The sequence below is a fragment of the Schistocerca cancellata genome, chromosome 2 (genome assembly GCF_023864275.1).
Source record: "Schistocerca cancellata isolate TAMUIC-IGC-003103 chromosome 2, iqSchCanc2.1, whole genome shotgun sequence".
Lineage (NCBI taxonomy): Eukaryota > Metazoa > Arthropoda > Insecta > Orthoptera > Acrididae > Schistocerca > Schistocerca cancellata.
The window spans coordinates 467038534-467058102 of NC_064627.1; the positions used below are offsets into that span (position 1 = coordinate 467038534).

The 19569-nt window shown below is 38.9% G+C and overlaps 1 protein-coding gene across 1 annotated transcript in view; it reads right to left on the reverse strand.

Moving 5' to 3' along the window:
* Nucleotides 1-19569, reverse strand: part of LOC126161983 (TATA-binding protein-associated factor 172) — a 300940-nt gene that overhangs the window by 213171 nt on the left and 68200 nt on the right. Inside the window, exons 11-13 of the mRNA XM_049918182.1 lie at nucleotides 13428-13656; nucleotides 11648-11797; nucleotides 11109-11289 (exon numbers count right to left, since the gene is read on the reverse strand). Coding sequence (XP_049774139.1) covers nucleotides 11109-11289; nucleotides 11648-11797; nucleotides 13428-13656 — 560 coding nt within the window. The remainder of the gene's footprint in view (nucleotides 1-11108; nucleotides 11290-11647; nucleotides 11798-13427; nucleotides 13657-19569) is intronic.

The following is a 19569-nucleotide window of genomic DNA, read 5'->3' on the forward strand; positions in this document are numbered from 1 at the left end:
CTGCTTCGGAAATGGTTCCACCCTTCAGCCAAAAGCCAATGGTCATGCGCTTTTGGATGTCAGATGAATCGCTCCGTTTCAGCATTACAATAATGACTACACTGTTTTAAGCGTGCTTGTGACACACTTTATACACCCGCTATTGCTAGTGCTGCCATATGCAGACTGAGTGGTTATTGCTTGTTGACACTGAACATAGGTGGTGGTCACAATAATGGCGTCTGGACTGTGTAACACCCACTGAACCAGAAACAACTAAGAATAGACTGATAATATGATAAAAATTCGTTTTGAAAGGGAAAAGTGAGATATCAAGTGATAATGAGTACGCACTACATATCAACAGTGATCTAAACAACCACAACTGTTGGAGTTGGATAATGAGCCATCTTCATGGAAAGCTGCAGCATCAGCACAATTTAGTAGTTTTGTGTGTGTGTGTGTGTGTGTGTGTGTGTGTGTGTGTGTGTGTGTGTGTTTGTTTACCTCTTCAGGGGAAAAAGCTAGATGATGATTTCACTTTCGAAAATGTGCCTGTCAGAGACAGGATTCAAAAAACCGACATTCACAAAAATTAAATGCAAAGCCTCTGAAGGAGACTATCCAAACCCAACAGTTGAAGTGATTTGGATATGTCCAGTGAATGTCAAAGGATGAATTGCCAAAGTTAATGAAAAATGTATAAGTAAATGGCAAGAGAGGAATTTCAAGAAACATAGGTTCAGAATTTTGATGAGACTAGTTCAGTTTTTAAGAAAAAGCCTAGTCCACTTGTATGGTCAGTAGATAGCTCTGGAAACACTGATGCCATTCAAGTTGCCATTGAAATGATTCCTTGTCATTTGGAACGAAGAATTACCTCACCACGGCTGTTCAGATATTAGAGTATTCAAAGAATATGCTCTCAGCTTCAGTTTTATCCTTACAAACATCAGATTGTGTAACAACAAAATCTCAGACTTGTGAATAACTTTTGGCTAATGCCACTGAGTGAGGAAGTTGCAAACTTCTTTCAAAGGCTTTGGATTTTTTGATGAAGCTCTTTGTCACTTAATAGTTACGTAATAAGCAGACCATCTGTAACTGTGCTCACAGAAATCCTGCTCAGCTTCACCAGGGTGATAGTTACATATTGTTTTGAGGATGAATGATGTGCTTCTGTTATTGTTACATCCAAACATTACGTCAACATATCTGAGGCATTTCTTGATGCATGGTTCCACACATTTCCAAACCTTGGCATTAAGCTACTTCATACAAATGGCAGTGGTAAAACATTGGTTTATTTGTTGAATAATTTCAAGAAATGCTAACATTACTTGACCTTCCAGTCAGTGATTTCCTTTTATGTAGCAACCGGAGAGTGTTATGTGGCATACTGGACCAAGAACCTTAGCTAAGCTGAAGACACAAACTGAACCCCCAAGGTGGTGACTCCTTGTGCTGCATTATGCAAACCCTTCACTAATGACTTAGATTCAGGAAATGTGGAAAAATGGACAGCATCTGAGTGATATATTTTTTAAAAAGTTAAGCATAATGCAAGTTCCAATATTGTACAATATATGATGGAAATTAGATGACATTTTGTGATAATTCTTTATTTTTATCTAATTATTTCAACTTCACTTGCCTTTTGCAACCAGGCAATTCTGCAATTGTGGAACACTGTATATCCAATGGGCATTCAATGAAGTATTACAAAACATTAATTTTGACCACAGCAACATCTTTTTGGGACTCCATTATAAAAGAATTTGTTGCAACACACATTGTGGAAAATCTAATGAACCATGACAGTGTGGAATCCTGTCATCTCCAAGATTTGTTTCAGACAAAGATGTCAGAATACTCCGGCAAGCAGCAACGTCGAAGACAACTGGTCCTTGCAGTTCCACCAGTGAGGGCACTGCCCCCCAGGTGATATGGTCCTCCTGTCACCGTGACTCTCATGCTTGTGAGGCAATACTATCAGCACGCTGTATAAGATGGAGTGGTGAACATATCTTGTCTTAGAAGACTCACCTGAAGATGACTGGCACATGTAGTTTAAATGTCGCAGAGTGAAGTTGACAATTACCAGCTACAATCCCAAAATCTCTTCAAACATTTAATTCACCAGGAAAATTTTAAATTTCATATTAAATGTCTTTATGGGGAGGAGATGGCCTCACACACAAGAAGTTTCGACAAGCTACGTGGTAAGAGAGAAAAACTTTTAGGTTCTTTAAATTTTTTATGATATATCGGGACCATGGCATAACACCAAAATTTGCCAGAGTGACACATTTTATTAAGACTGCCACTGCACAGAAAATGATGGAGAAGGCCAGTCACACTATTGTTGAGGAGAGAATTTGTTATACGAGATGAAGGTTGGATGCCATTTCAGGAGAAATGTTCCACCTATATATGAAGATTGAGGCACTTGTTTCTCCTGTATCATGGCACTGGGTTGAGGGAGTAACTTAAGCCAAGTTTGATTGGATATTTAAGGATGTAAGTTCTCAGCAGATGCCAAAATTTAATCGTTTCGTGCCACAACAACAGTGCCACAGGGAATAACTGCACAACGTAACATTGTTACCTTCATGGAGAAGAATTTGGGCCATGCAATGCTCTCTGTTTTGGGTAAAGTACTCAATTTTGCACTTACACCAAGTGCACTACCTCTGATAAGTTTTGTGAGTGGTGTTGAAGAAGCTGGACAAGGCCTTCCTATGGATGCTGCTGAAGAATTAAGAAGGGAAACTTGCAACGCATTTTTGAAAGCTCCCCCTCAACGCAGTAGTAAAATCTCTACAGAAAGGGTGCATTACAAAATCTCCAAGAGGATCCTGACATAGTGGTGCTGAAGCCTGATAAAGATAACTCAACTGTTTTGTTACCGTGTAGTTTGTATTTGGAGAAAATGTATGGCCTACTTAGTGATAATATGTAAGGAAGATTGATCACAACCCCACAGCACGTGTGCAACAGAAGACGTGTACACTCCTCAATTCTTCCTCGTTACCTCCAGAAACCATCAAGTGGTTAAGACCACATGGAAGTGTACCACCAACACTGTATGGTCTTCCTAAATTGCACAAATAAGGTCTTCCTTTACAGCCTATAGTGAGTGACAGTGATGCCCTCATATATGATTTAGCCAAACATCTTGCTTTCTAGCTGAGACCACTGGTTGGCAGAAGTCCACATCATATACAGAACTCAGGCGATTTTATCAAGAGACTGGGGGCCTCTCTACCTAAGTAGTTCAGATCTTTTAGCGAGTTTTGATGTAGTATCTCTTTTTACAAATGTATGTCTTGCTGATTCCTTGGCACTAATTGGTAAACAGAATCAGTCAGGCTCCACTGTTTTGTTTCAACACGCTCTTTCCTCAATCTATTTTGTGTTTAACCGAGAATATTTTGAACAGACTGACATTGTCACCATGGGCAGCCAGTTGTCTCCCTTGGTGGCTAACTTTTTTATGGAGGATTTTGAGGAAAGACACTTGAATCAACGATTCTTAAACCAACTGTTTTTTTGGAGGTACGTGGGCAATACTTTCATAGTGTGGCTCTATGGGGAAGATGAGTTAATGGAGTTTTTCAATCATCTTAACTCCATTCACAAGAATATTTGATTTACTATTGAATTGGAGAAAGATGGTTGTCTCCCATTCCTGGATGTTTTGGTTATACGGAAGAGTGACATCTCTCTGGGGCATTCTGTTTATCGTAAGCCCACTCACACTGATTTGTACTTGCACTCTTCAAGTTGCCATCACCCATCCCAAACCACGAGTGTGCTTCAAACGCTTGTACACAGGGCCCATGCAGTGTCGGATGCAGATAGTTTACCAAAAGAGCTTGCACATTTAAAGACAGTGTTCAGAGACAATGGATACTTGATCTGGCAAATTAACAGGGCACTTCAGCTAAAACCAAGAACCAGGAAGTGAATAAAGAGGAGAACGCACCAGCAAAGTCCCTAGCTTTTCTTCCCTTCATTGGAAATATTTCCATCACAACAGCAAGAATCCTTAGCAAGGTGAAAGTGGTTTCCCGCCCACCATCTCAGATTTTGGACTTGCTGGGATATCAGTGAACGATAACTTGTTACTGCAGGAGGTGGGAATTTACAAAATACCTTGCCAGTGTGGTATGGCCTATACAGGGCAAACAACATGCACAGTGGAAGAATGTTGCATAGAACATGAACATTGCACTCACCTTCTCCAACCCAACAAGTCTGCAGTTGTGGAACATTGTATATACAACAGACATTCGATGGAGTATGACAAAACATTAATTTTGGATATAGCAACATCTTTTTGGACCTCCACTATAAAAGAATCCTTTGCAATACACATTGTGGAAAATCTAATTAACCACAACAGTGGCTACCAGCTGGATAACGCATGGAATCCCACGATCTCCAATATTTGCTCCAGACAAGACGCCAGAATATTATGATGACTGTGATGGGTCGAACTATCAGTTTAATAAGCCACAGCTGCAAAATACTAACGCGAATTCTTTACAGACGAATGGAAAAACTGGTAGAAGCCGACCTCGGGGAAGATCAGTTTGGATTCCGTAGAAATGTTGGAACACGTGAGGCAATACTGACCTTACGACTTATCTTAGAAGAAAGATTAAGAAAAGGCAAACCTACGTTTATAGCATTTGTAGACTTAGAGAAAGCTTTTGACAATGTTAACTGGAATACTCTCTTTCAAATTCTGAAGGTGGCAGGGGTAAAATACAGGGAGCGAAAGGCTATTTACAGTTTGTACAGAAACCAGGTGGCAGTTATAAGAGTCGAGGGGCATGAAAGGGAAGCAGTGGTTGGGAAAGGAGTAAGACAGGGTTGTAGCCTCTCCCCGATGTTATTCAATCTGTATATTGAGCAAGCAGTAAAGGAAACAAAAGAAAAATTCGGAGTAGGTATTAAAATTCATGGAGAAGAAGTAAAAACTTTGAGGTTCGCCGATGACATTATAATTCTGTCAGAGACAGCAAAGGACTTGGAAGAGCAGTTGAACGGAATGGACAGTGTCTTGAAAGGAGGGTATAAGATGAACATCAACAAAAGTAAAACGAGGATAATGGAATGTAGTCAAATTAAGTCGGGTGATGTTGAGGGAATTAGATTAGGAAACGAGACACTTAAAGTAGTAAAGGAGTTTTGCTATTTAGGGAGTAAAATAACTGATGATGGTCGAAGTAGAGAGGATATAAAATGTAGACTGGCAATGGCAAGGAAAGCGTTTCTCAAGAGGAGGAATTTGTTAACATCAAGTATAGATTTAAGTGTCAGGAAGTCGTTTCTGAAAGTATTTGTATGGACTGTAGCCATGTATGGAAGTGAAACATGGACGATAAATAGTTTGGACAAGAAGAGAATAGAAGCTTTCGAAATGTGGTGCTACAGAAGAATGCTGAGGATAAGGTGGGTAGATCACATAACTAATGAGGAGGTATTGAATAGGATTGGAGAGAAGAGAAGTTTGTGGCACAACTTGACTAGAAGAAGGGATCGGTTGGTAGGACATGTTTTGAGGCATCAAGGGATCACAAATTTAGCATTGGAGGGCAGTGTGGAGGGTAAAAATCGTAGAGGGAGACCAAGAGATGAATACACTAAGCAGATTCAGAAGGATGTAGGTTGCAGTAGATACTGGGAGATGAAGAAGCTTGCACAGGATAGAGTAGCATGGAGAGCTGCATCAAACCAGTCTCAGGACTGAAGACCACAACAACAACAACAACATGTGATGGGTGGCAACGCTGAAGGCAGCTGATCCTTGCAGTTCCAGCAGTGAGAGTGCTGTCAGTGAGTGGTGTGGTCCTTCTGTCACCGTGACTCTGACACACACATTGCAATATTATCAACGCGCCATATAAGGTGGAGTGGAGTTCATCAATCTTCATGGCTCACCTGAAGATGACTAGCAGATACAATCGAAATATTGTGGAGTGATCCATTTCCTCTGTGACACCTTGTGTATTATCCCTAAATAAGAAGAATGAGAAAACTTGTGTCTCTACAGTCACGTTAAATTCTACTGTGTAGCACGGTATGGATGCAGAAGTGGCTGTGTCCCTCTCACAGTTCCCTGTAAATTACTACCAATATTTTTTCAGTGAGACCAGAATACCAACATCACCTGAATTTGCATCTGGCATTAGAGCATTTGAGAACCTTACCAACAGTTCACTAGCCTCCCTTGGTATAAAAGATTGGCAAGATACATCAGCAGAGCTTAACTTAGGGAGAATATAACAGTAATGTAAATTACTGGATAGAGCAATATGTAAAAAAGAAAAGTCAACCAGTCACTTATAGTGGATTGATCTATAGAGCACAGAAACATACAGCAGGAAACAGCATTCAAGCTAGCTTTTGAGCACTAGCTCTTTTTACAGCAACAGCACAAACATTCATACAGAAATGACGACACAGACCTCAAATGCAAACTCTCAAGGCCACAGCCACTCTTGAGTGAGTGCACCAATGTACAAAGTGTGCCAACCACAAACAACAATATCTTGTTCCATTCCACTACTGTTTTACAAATGCCTACCCATACCTAATACTCCATTACTGCTTCAGCTAACACAGTAATAAGTTGTGATGTCATACATCCAACTGGGCAGCAGTAACATATAATAAACAGTGAGCTACGGTGAAAAAAAATTTACGATCCATGCAAGAAAATACCCCAGATTCTGAGTTAGCGGCACAATCCCAGAATGTGGCAGTTGTCTACGATGTAATTAGTAATTGAATAATCATTTGGATAGGTATGATGCACCAGCACAGTTTAATGCTCCGAGGGGGTAATTACTGGGTAACACTTGTAAGCAGTAACAGTGTGATACAATGAAAGTTTATTTTATTGTTGTTTAATTAAACAGTGATTTAGCTCATACAATATAAGATTATTTTATCATCGTTCAATTTAACTAAGATTAAACTGCGATTTTGTTCACATAAGTTTACCTTGGTACCATAGAAACAGCCATTCCTTACATGTGTACAATGTATGCTGCACATACACTTGTGTTATGAAAACCAGCACTCCCGCTCAATGGTTAATGAGAGGTATGCTTATAATGGGATACATCCAAGCTAGTGTATTTCAAGTCTTGGAGCCTAGGATAATTTGCCAGTAGAGCCTTTAAGATAACATTGTAATTTAGCAATTAAATGATTATGGGACAGACAAACTGTCCGCCCAGGAGATGTCCAATACCCAGTAGCAGCGCATGCCGTCCAGCATAATTCTAGGGACCTAGGAACCTGCTACAACGTACGTGCCATTTGGCTTCTCCCACCCAACACCAGTCCCTCAGAACTGCAGAGTTAGGAACTTGCACTCCAACACATCCTTTCATCCTGCCATCCCCCTGGACTGAACCTACGTTAACCAACCTCACTCCCATTTACTCTTCAGTCTTCTACTTTTTCCCTCTCCTCTTTAGCCATTCACGCATCTTTTCATCCTACATAGTTGTGTTTATCTTTATACTATATACCTCTAATTCCAATCCCAAAGAAAGCAGGTGTTGACAGATGTGAAAATTACCAAACTATCAGTTTAATAAATCACAGCTGCAAAATACTAATGCGAATTCTTTACAGACAAATGGAAAAACTGGTAGAAGCCGACCTCGGGGAAGATCAGTTTGGATTCCGTAGAAATGTTGGAACACGTGAGGCAATACTGACTCTACGACTTATCTTAGAAGAAAGATTAAGGAAAAGCAAACCTACATTTCTAGCATTTGTAGACTTAGAGAAAGCTTTTGACAATGTTGACTGGAATACTCTCTTTCAAATTCTGAAGGTGGCAGGGATAAAATGGAGCGAAAGGCTATTTACAATTTGTACGGAAAGCAGATGGCAGTTATAAGAGTCAAGGGACACGAAAGGGAAACAGTGGCTGGGAAGGGAGTAAGACAGGGTTGTAGCCTCTCCCCGATGCTATTCAATCTATATATTGAGCAAGCAGTAAAGGAAACAAAAGAAAAGTTCGGAGTAGGTATTAAAATCCATGGAGAAGAAACAAAAACTTTGAGGTTCGCCGATGACATTGTAATTCTGACAGAAACAGCAAAGGACTTGGAAGAGCAGTTGAACAGAATAGACAGTGTCTTGATAGGAGGGTATAAGATGAACATCAACAAAAGCAAAACAAGGATAATGGAATGTAGTCGCATTAAGTCGGGTGATGCTGAGGGAATTAGATTAGGAAATGAGACACTTAAAGTAGTAAAGGAGTTTTGCTATTTGGGGAGCAAAATAACTGATGATGGTCGAAGTAGAGAGGATATAAAATGTAGACTGGCAATGGCAAGGAAAGCGTTTCTGAAGAAGAGAAATTAGTTAACATCGAGTATTGATTTAAGTGTTAGGAAGTTGTTTCTGAAAGTATTTGTATGGAGTGTAGTCATGTGTGGAAGTCAAACGTGGACGATAAATAGTTTGGACAAGAAGAGAATAGAAGCTTTTGAAATGTGGTGCTACAGAAGAATGCTGAAGATTAGATGGGTAGATCACATAACTAATGAGGAGGTATTGAATAGAACTGGGGAGAAGAGGAGTTTGTGGCACAACTTGACTAGAAAAATGGATCGGTTGGTAGGGCATGTTCTGAGGCATCGAGGGATCACCAATTTAGTACTGGAAGGCAGCGTGGAGGGTAAAAATCGTAGAGGGAGACCAAGACATGAGTACACTAAGCAGATTCAGAAGGATGTAGGCTGCAGTATGTACTGGGAGATGAAGAAGTTTGCACAGGATAGAGTAGCATGGAGAGCTGCATCAAACCAGTCTCAGGACTGAAGACCACCACAACAACAACAACAACAACAATAACAACAACAACCTCTTTATTTCTGTATGCATCCTCTTTGGTTTGAAGCTGGCACAGTACTTAACAATAGAATATCTTTGGCTTCCCTCTAACAACCATGCCTCCATCCTTGCTACCCTCCCTGTTTACCTTTCCCTGTTGCTTCATAACCTGGGTTGTGAGTAACTGAATCCACTTTCCCTTCTTCCCTTTTTTCCCCTCTCTCCTCCCTGGTGAAGGAACAAAGTTCCGAAAGCTAGGAATGTAAATTTTCTGTTCTGTTTTGTGAATCTATTGGCTGTACTGAACTGAGGTAAGTACTGGCCAGCCCTTCTATCTCTTTGTTAGTATTAATTTAGCAATTATTCAGACTTGAGTGTGATTTCTAATGTATTCAACTAGGCTGTGTGCAGTCCACTTATGCTTGTTCCCCATAAATGACTTCTCAAGATTGTTAACTTCCGAGTACTGAAAGTTACATGGTATTAACATCTGGTCTGGATATCAGTTTTCATATTACTGGGATCGAAATTTATGAACAGACTGATGCTAAACACCTGATTATTATAGCAGTAGTATTATATACTTATTTCTTTCTTTATTATCAGTGCCAGAACAATATTCCTGAAACCTTTAATTAACAGGCTGTTCAGATCTACCGATGGCAACTTACAACGAGTACTTCCTACAGTGACCTTTACTTTTAAACGGAGAGTTAGCAAAAGTAGATTCACTTTCATCTTTACAAACTTTGTAACATTCAAGTGCAATCCACCTACTACCATAAGCCAGCCTACCACTGTAAACATCTGTTGCAGCTTTCTATCACACTAGTGCCATGACTGGGAGCAGAACACTCCTTCAGTGGGAGAGTCTCAAATCAGAAAACACATTTACATACCAACTTAATGTAAAGCTGTCCAGTTTACTGTACTACTAATATAGTGACCACAAATGAGTTAGTAAGACTGAGTGGCAAGACAGGCAGTTTATTCTGTTAATGCAAAATATCCTGCGTTACAACAACATGATCTTCAGAACTTCCTTCATCATGTAGATTATCTCAGCTATTATTTCCAGGACCACTATATGACAAATGGAACACAGCAAAACTATTCTATAGAACACTAATGGTTCTCATCTCTTGATTGAACTACATTGGCATTTATGTTTTCTGTTCACATCTAATACAATTTTCTTCTTGTTGGCATAGCTAAACCACACACACTTTCCTATGCTCCTGTAACCTTTCCACCCCCTTCTCACTTATACTTTTCCCCATCCATTCACTTTTTCATGCATTTTATCTATTTTAGTGTTTTCCACATGCCTTGTTTTCAATTTTCAATCCCCCCCCCCCCAATATTACCCATTTTTTATTTTCTCATGTCAGTGTCTCGTCTAAATTTTCTTCCTAGTCCAACTTTCTTGAGCTCTGCCTTTTTCTGGATCAATTTCCTATCTAGATGTAGAAGCCTTAAGTACATATATTTTTGGCTTTAAGTGGTTACAATGAGAATTATGAAGAGCAGAATGAGGAAAAACCTGGGGAAGGAAATCAGCCATGTTCTTAATGAAAGATCTGACCTAACATTCACCTCATAATTTATGGAAACCATTCCATGCATAAACAATTTGAACTACATTCTTCAAACACTATGTCACATCATTCAGCATTGTAAGCTTCAGAAAGCTCACCTTTAATGACAATGGGGAAAGCTGAGAGATCACAGAGCATCTTAGATCACTTTGATGGTCATGGCACCTATATTCTGAAAACTGTCCATTCATGAATTACAAATGTTCTCTTACAATAGTTGATGGCCCTGTATAAAGTACTTCACAACAAACAGGACAAAAACCAATAAACAACTTTATCATAAGCTGTGAAATGGCTAGACAGTGATCACATGCTAGTTCCGGAGAATTTCATGCTATCTACATCAAAACAAATCAGATGATTTTTAAAATAAGTTTCAGGTAGCGAAGCTAAGAAAAGAGTTGAGTTCCATAGCAACAAATATGGATGAAGTAAGGAAGTGTAACATGCTTAAAGGCATAACTGTGGAATGAGGCTGGAAAGGGCCACAGCCAGTTGGTAGTAACATTTTTATACGTAGATTTATGGCACAATGTAAAAAATAAATGCAATGGATTATCCTGACAATCATGAAAAAGTGGGCTAAATTTGTACTTAATTTTCGTAAACATTTTCTGGTTATAAAATTTTGTATTCATGTTGTAACTGAATACTCACCTAACATACGGCTGGCCATGCACCGAGATTTCATTACATTCCCTTCTCGTGTTGCTAAAGGTGTAGTTTCTGTTCCACCCACAAAAAGTTTCTGTTCGGACTTTGGAACTATTGCAGTGCCTGCAACATTCTCCAAAGATGAAACTCTCACCCTTTTGTTGACTTTATCACTTCCACTATCCTGATAATTACAAAACATATACAATTATAAAACATAAAATCTTAATTAAGTTTGAATAATTAATTAGAATAGTATTTCACATACACTAGCCCAAAAACAAAATTGCTTATTACATGAAATTTTAATGTAATGTGGTGTGCTGTGATGTGCACACAGGTACAAATGAAAAAGCAAGTGTATTTTTCAATGTTAATAAAAGATTTTTTGTTAGTAAAGTAATGTTTGGATACAGCATGTGCACACAGATGTTATAAGAACAAAATTCTGGTTACTTTTCCTTTTAAAATTTATACGCTGTCTTTTTAATTATCTACAATTGTAACAATATGACCAACATCAATTATTTGCATATACTCACTCTAATAGAAGTTTTGCTGTGTATCAGTACTGATGGGTCAAAAGGAATTTTAGCAGGCTGCATGGTCAAACAGAGCCATGTGCTAAAATATGGGCAAGCTGCGTTCAGAAGAACAGTTAACTGACTGTTACGTATTAAGTTCCCCCAGACCTATGGACATGTAAAATTTTTAATTCAAGTTTTTTAATAGTAATATTAAAGACACAAAGATTTACAGCCAGCCATAGCAACAAAATACCTTCATGATAAGCTAAAACTGTGTGCTGAACACAGGTTTGCACTATGACCAGTCTTCCATACATGACAGTGCAGGTTTGAAGACTTGTCCAACACCCAGCCTTAATCCTGTCATGAAGGTTAATGAGTAAATAGATTCAACTAGAGAACATGTTTCACTCAACTGATTCTCTTATCAACTTATTTGTTATAGCTTATATTTTTATTTATGTAGTAATCTTTAGGATAACTATACCACACAGCAGATCACAATCACTACCTTTTCAAATTATTTACAATAAACCTTGAACACATGCAGCTATTACCAGCAGGAAAGGATTCTATGATCCAAAGTATAAATGAAGAACTTTATAACAAAAATATTCAAGTCAATATATGAATAAGAACTTTTCATAAAGTCATAAATGATTTGTAGAGCTGTAGAAAACAACTTTTGCTTCTTCACTGCAAGAAAAAGTCTGTTACAGAAAAAGCTGAAGGAGACCTATGGCAGGGAAACTTCAGAGCGCAACAGAACTTTTTCCAGCTACAGACTCATTGCTCAAATCTACATGTGTGAAACTATGGTCCACATATTTGCGGTATGCAGATATTCTAATATCACATCTCAGCAAGAATTACTGTGAAACAATGGGCTGGCTATCTTAGAAGAGAATGGAGACAAGGTAACCTAGCACACAGTATTACAGGGAACAATTAAACTAATAAATCATTAGTGTATAAGCAAAAAAAAAAAGTACAACAAAGGACATAATTACCTTATTATGAAAAATGAGCAGTACAATAAAACAGAAAACTGAGAAACAAAAGTAGAAAGGAAACCAGAGAATATAAAAACAAAATTTTTGTCAACAACAAAAATGGTTATACGTAAGCACAAATACTAAACCAGTAGTTGCAAAATAAGTCCATATCCTGTGCAATAAATCACGAATTGCAGTATAGAAACCTGTTAAGACAGAATTTCAAGTCAAATGGAATACTGTTCATTCATATTATGAAGAGAGATGAGGACAAGTACCTCACTGGTCCAAGTATATTCACCAAGACGAAATAAATGAACAATTCAGTTACTGATGTTACACCACAAAAAAGTGTGAAACAGTGTCATGTTATTTTTGCATCTCTTCTTTTAAATTTCCGGATGTACTTATTTTCCCCATCAGCCTGTTTCACTGTATGTAGCTTCCCTGTGGTCCTGGAAAACTTCCCAAACTAATCCCAGGTTAGTCTCATTTTACCCAATTGTTTCATCACATTTGTTGGATGAAGAATCCTCCATTTCTGAAAGCTTGAAATGTTGTGGTTGATTGTATATGCATCTACCCCAGATTTACAATTCATTGTAATTATGTTCTGGTAGAAGTATAACGTGTTATGAACACAGCTGAAATGAAGATAGAAATGCTGAAAAGGCAAGAAGCCAATAAATACTGAAAATAAATAACTCGTTGACTACTGCATAAAATTATAGTCACACTAAAGGTAGCACAGAGAATAAAAAGTTATGGTAAAGATTAATCAAATAATATCAGTGACAAACCTGTTCTGCTAAATCTTGTATTTCAGCAACTGGTTCAACCAGAACTCTTTGGAAGATATGCCTCAAAGCATCTTGTAAAAGCCCTGATGTCCATTGCAGACCATTATCACAATGTAGCGATACACTTGTTAATGTTCGTAAAGTCTGTAATGTGGCTCGACGAACTGACGATGTGCTATGGCTGAGAAAGGGCCACAAACGTGGTACTACGTTTTGTAGAGGTTGTGGCCTAACATGAAAAATATTTCAAAATGTGAGAAGTAAAATAAATGAAACTGTACAAAACCTACAGAGATTGCAGTATTTTTGAAAGTGTAAAAACACAACCATGACAGTAAAATCACTTTAACATCTACATGTAAACTAACATTGTATTCATGGATTCTTCCTTCAGTTTTTGGTAGAATGATTTCATACTTTAAGGTTGGACAGCAAACAAACTGGATTTTTGTTTCAGTAATATTTCTTTAATGTGAACCGGTTTTCAGCTTATTACCGTATTTACTCGAATCTAAGCCGCACTTTTTTTCCAGTTTTTGTAATCCAAAAAACCGCCTGCGACTTAGAATCGAGTGCAGAGTACACGGAAGTTCTGCAAAATGTTGGTAGATGCCGCCACAACTAATTTCTGCCGTCGAATATATAGCGCTACACAAGCATGCTTTGCAGGCACAAAGATAAATACTGGCGCCAAAACCTCTGTGTCATTTAAAAAAAAGGGGGGGGGGGTGGGGTGGAAGACGAGCTTTTTTTCTCCGCCCCAAGTTTCGACCACTGCATTTCCTACATTGTCCAACGAAGTAAATACAAATTCCGTATTGTAAATCTTCGAATGTAGCAGCATTTCAATGAACAACGAAAATCGTACTGGCCAGACTGTTTGGGATGTTAGTCAATATGGCCAACTCTACGTTCTGAATATTTTCCTACCTGTGAGAAGAGACGGTTGCTAGTAGGAACTTTTATGAATTGTGAATCACGTGCAGTATTCTCTTCACCATAAGAATAATACGAATATAAACATTTTGTCATGTATTCTTTCGTGTTTGCTGCTATCTCATTTAAATCCGGTCTGCCTAATAAACTATGAAACTAGAGTGAGACAACAGCAAATGCGGAAGGATATTTATATCCTTATTTCATGTTTATATTCGTATTATTCTTATGCCTAATAGTGATACAGTCAGAAATGAAGCACGGCAACTGACTAGATTTTTAAATCTAAGATGACTCTAATTTCTGTGCAGAATTTGATGTACTAAAGAAGCGGCCGCAAAGATTTTCAAACGGAGAAAAATTTTCGACTAACTCTCATTCAGAACAATGTTCTATCATACGCAGTCTATTATTTGGTTCTTGTTGATCATTATCAAAGAAAGCAGCAGTGTAAGTAACAACAAATAGCAGTATCTTGCCACTGTTTCGCTAATGAGACGATTCCTCTCTCTCTCTTTTTTTTAATAGTAAGTGGCGGTACCGCGCATAAAAGCAAGCCATGCCGCGAGCGGCGACCGGCCGTAAACACCCATTATCAGAATGCGAAAACAATGCATGACGCAGTACACTAATGCATTTTCAGCTTAGAGTGACATAAACACCTATAACAAAGAGAACGGCACTTATCAGATCAAAGAAAAATAAGTTATCAATTCAAACCAGACGAGGCACGTGGAAAAGGAAGGGTACCCATATAAATACGGACGGAGCGCCTGACTCATAGCAATGGCTACCTGGTAAAGCTTAACTGCTAAGCTTACGACTCTAACTAAACTACTGTAGCTGCATCATTATTCATTCGGCCTAAATTTTGTCTCATATTGGAATGGACCAACTTTGTTTCGATTTGGAGGTGCGGCCTAAAACTTTTCTCTCCCCTTGAATTTCGACTCTCAAATTTCAGGTGCGGCTTAGATTCGGGAATTTTTTTTTTTCCTTGATTTCGAGTCTCATTTTTCAGGTGCGGCTTAGATTCGAGTAAATACGGTAGGTGATCATCAGGTGACAGCTGACTAGCATCCAGAAGAGAGACTACCGTGAAAGAGGACAAACCTTTAACTAAAGATATTACCAAGGCACAGAATATTTGGTCATGTCAGTGAAAGGAAATGTCAGATCAAGTGCCAATTAGCCACAGCTTGCATTAAAACGTTACCACAGGAAGTGGCCTAGTGTTGTACAACTGTATGGAAAAGAGGTTAAGAGTGAATAACATGGCTGCCACTTCAAAAATGAGTTCTAACTGCAAATATTACATACACACTGACACAGAAGAAGTATTGTTTATTTTATACTAGAAGGACATGAGTTTTTGTGTATGTAGGATGATGATAACCTAATAAGAGATACAAGAGTATTACATTAAAGTTTACAGAATGTGTAGTCTTATAACTGCATAGAAAACAAACAAACAAACAACCAACCAACACACACACACACACACACACACACACACACACACACACACACCTGTATACAGGCTGTATGGTTCATATCAAAGGTGATGGGCACCAACGTCACAATCAAAGATTCTTTGCCTTAGTAATATATGTAGCTAGGGTTGGGTTCTTTCACACTATTAAAAAACTAACTGTACTTTCTGAATTACCCATTGCCATACACTAATTACAAAAACATTGCATGCAATAGAGAAACTTTACATTACACATCAATAAATGTCATTATCAAAACAGTAATTAAAAATAAACAGAAACTATTTACATAATGAAAGAGCAAAAGATCATATTGATACACTGTTACAACTGTTCTAAGAAATCCAGTGAGTCATGGTGCAAGAGGGTAGTTTTCTATTTCTGTAAGCATATATTTTTGATAGATTTGCAGGATGGTTTCAGAAATGATTTGTCAATTTCCTAGGTAACAGATTCTTTCTTTAAACAGACAGTGGTAGGTACCGACAGAAGACTACAGCTACTGAGTGTCTTCTGTAACATAACAAAAGGAATTTGACAGGCCATGGTTTAAGAGATGTGTTCAAAAAGGAACCGAACTTCCACTATTAAACCTCTATTGTTTACTGTACAACCTTTTAAGCACTTTCCCCCTTAAAATATTCCCCTCTACTGGCACTACTGTTCCCATCGTTTCTTCCACTTTTGGAAAGCCTCCTGGAATGCATTTTCTGGGATAGCGCATATGTCTCTTTTCACATTCTCCAGAGTCTCCCTTATGATTTAGAAATGATGTCCCTTCAACATGGTTTTAAGTTTGAGAAACATGAAGAAGTCAGCTGGTGCTAGGTACAGAGAATATGGTGGATGGGGCATAATGGGACTGTGATGATTTGCTGGACAGCTGCAGACAAAGATTGATGCACATGGTCTTGATGCAACATCCATGTCTGGTTCTCCCAAAATTTGGCCTATGCCAATGCCCACTTTGTCAGCAACTTCTCGAACAGTTAAATGACAATTTCTGCAAATCACACCATGAACACTCTCAATATTGTCATCATCTGTCGATTTGGAAGGTCATACAGACTAAGAAGCTTGACCGACGTTCTACCCTTTAGAAAATGCTTAAACCACTCACAGCCCTGCGTAACACACACACACACACACACACACACACACACACACACATTGTTCATGCTACTTCATTTTCACTCGAGCAGCTTGTGTATGCACTCACTTCAATGGCTGTAGCCCGCTTACTACGAGTCAGAGTGAAATACAGTACATAGCAGTTTGTCTAAACCTGCTGCTATGTTCGCTTAGTTGTCGCAGTATGCTTCTACTGCTGGTTTGTGCATTATTTCGTAAGTCCAGCTTCTTTTTTAACACACCCTATATTGCAGAAAACTTTTGGAACACAGTGGAATTGGTTTCTGTATTATCTAAGAAGCTTGATGCAGAAGACTGCTTTGCAGTTTCACATAGACAGAAATGAACTAGCATCTGACTCTGCTATTGCTACACAGCATTCCGCACTGGGACCAGTACTTTTCCTGACATTAATGACATGCCTTAAAGTGTTTAGCTAAGTTCACAGTAGTTATGCTTATGAGTGGTACAAGCATAATATTTACACAATCAGGTCAGATACTGAGTATTTTAACAAATCGTGTTTCAGATGATAAATTCTTGATTCACTATTAACAGTCTAACTTTTAATTGCAATAAAACACAGTGAGTATAGTTTCGTATGCACATCTCTATGTGCACAAACATTCACAACTTGTGATCAGGGAATGAAGCAGAAGTTGTTTATTTTTATTCTTAGAGTTTACGGAAGTATACTGAAATCTGTTCATTTACATCCCTCATTTTATACATGCCATATGGCTTCACTTTGTTAGCAGTTGTTTCACTTATTTTCACAGTTAATTTGTGGGCTTGTTTTTGAAAATTTTTACCTCACAACATGGCATGTTACACACACTGGAAATCACTGAACTGGGCAAATGCTGCTCTCTAGTCACAAAAATGCTCCTTTCCTAGGACTATCGATACGCTTAACAGTTTGATTTCTAATTTTGGCTTATTGTTTATATCTGTTTGAAGTTTGCACAATTTTGTCCACAGTCTACGAGTACTGGAGCCAATGAAGACAGAGAGACAGAAGTTAGCATATTTTTAATAGGCACATTCTAGCCTATTAGTTTCTTGAGGATCCTGCAGTTTAGACAGTTAATGGACTTGGCTATAATGCAGAAAATGCCTAGAATCATTATCATTGTGTGTAAAAAATGTTACCATTATACAACTTTGCCATTAATTTAGTAAAGGAATTGAATACAACAATCTTTGTATACGTAAATTTACAGAAGACAATCTGTTCAAACTGCGAACCCATTAAGAACCTATGCCTGTAAAGGAAGATTTTATGTGAACCAAAAGCTACTCTCGTAAGGAGGACTGAAAGGAATGGAATGAAAGAAATGTACACAAAACTAGTGAATACTTTGAAAACCAACTCGAGTTCATAGTCTCAAGTTATAGCACATGTTATGACAATTCACCATAGCTTTCAATCATGTAACATGCTACATTTCTCGGTGCACTAATCATTATGTTATGTGCTTGTAAATGTATAAATATCAAAGACACCAAACACTTTCTTGAACGCCTGGAATCCCTACCCAATCCGTTACCCCCAGAAACTATCCTTGTAACCATTGATGCCACTTCCTTATACACAAATATCCCGCACGTCCAGGGCCTCGCTGCGATGGAGCACTTACTTTCACGCCGATCACCTGCCACACTACCTAAAACCTCTTTCCTCATTACCTTAGCCAGCTTCATTCTGACCCACAACTTCTTCACTTTTGAAGACCAGACATACCAACAATTAAAGGGAACAGCCATGGGTACCAGGATGGCCCCTTCGTACGCCAACCTATTCATGGGTCGCTTAGAGGAAGCCTTCTTGGTTACCCAGGCCTGCCAACCCAAAGTTTGGTACAGATTTATTGATGACATCTTCATGATCTGGTCTCACAGTGAAGAAGAACTCCAGAATTTCTTCTCCAACCTCAACTCCTTTGGTTCCATCAGATTCACCTGGTCCTACTCCAAATCCCATGCCACTTTCCTTGATGTTGACCTTCACCTGTCCAATGGCCAGCTTCACACGTCCGTCCACATCAAACCCACCAACAAGCAACAGTACCTCCATTATGACAGCTGCCACCCATTCCACATCAAACGGTCCCTTCCCTACAGCCCTAGGTCTTCGTGGCAAACGAATCTGCTCCAGTCCGGAATCCCTGAAGCATTACACCAACAACCTGACAACAGCTTTCGCATCCCGCAACTACCCTCCCGACCTCGTACAGAAGCAAATAACCAGAGCCACTTCCTCATCCTCTCAAGCCCAGAAACTCCCACAGAAGAACCACAGAAGTGCCCCACTTGTGACAGGATACTTTCCGGGACTGGATCAGATTCTGAATGTGGCTCTTCAGCAGAGATACGAATTCCTCAAATCCTGCCCTGAAATGAGATCCATCCTTCATGAAATCCTCCCCACTCCACCAAGAGTGTCTTTCCGCCGTCCACCTAACCTTCGTAACCTCTTAGTTCATCCCTATGAAATCCCCAAACCACCTTCCCTACCCTCTGGCTCCTACCCTTGTAACCGCCCCCGGTGTAAAACCTGTCCCATGCACCCTCCCACCACC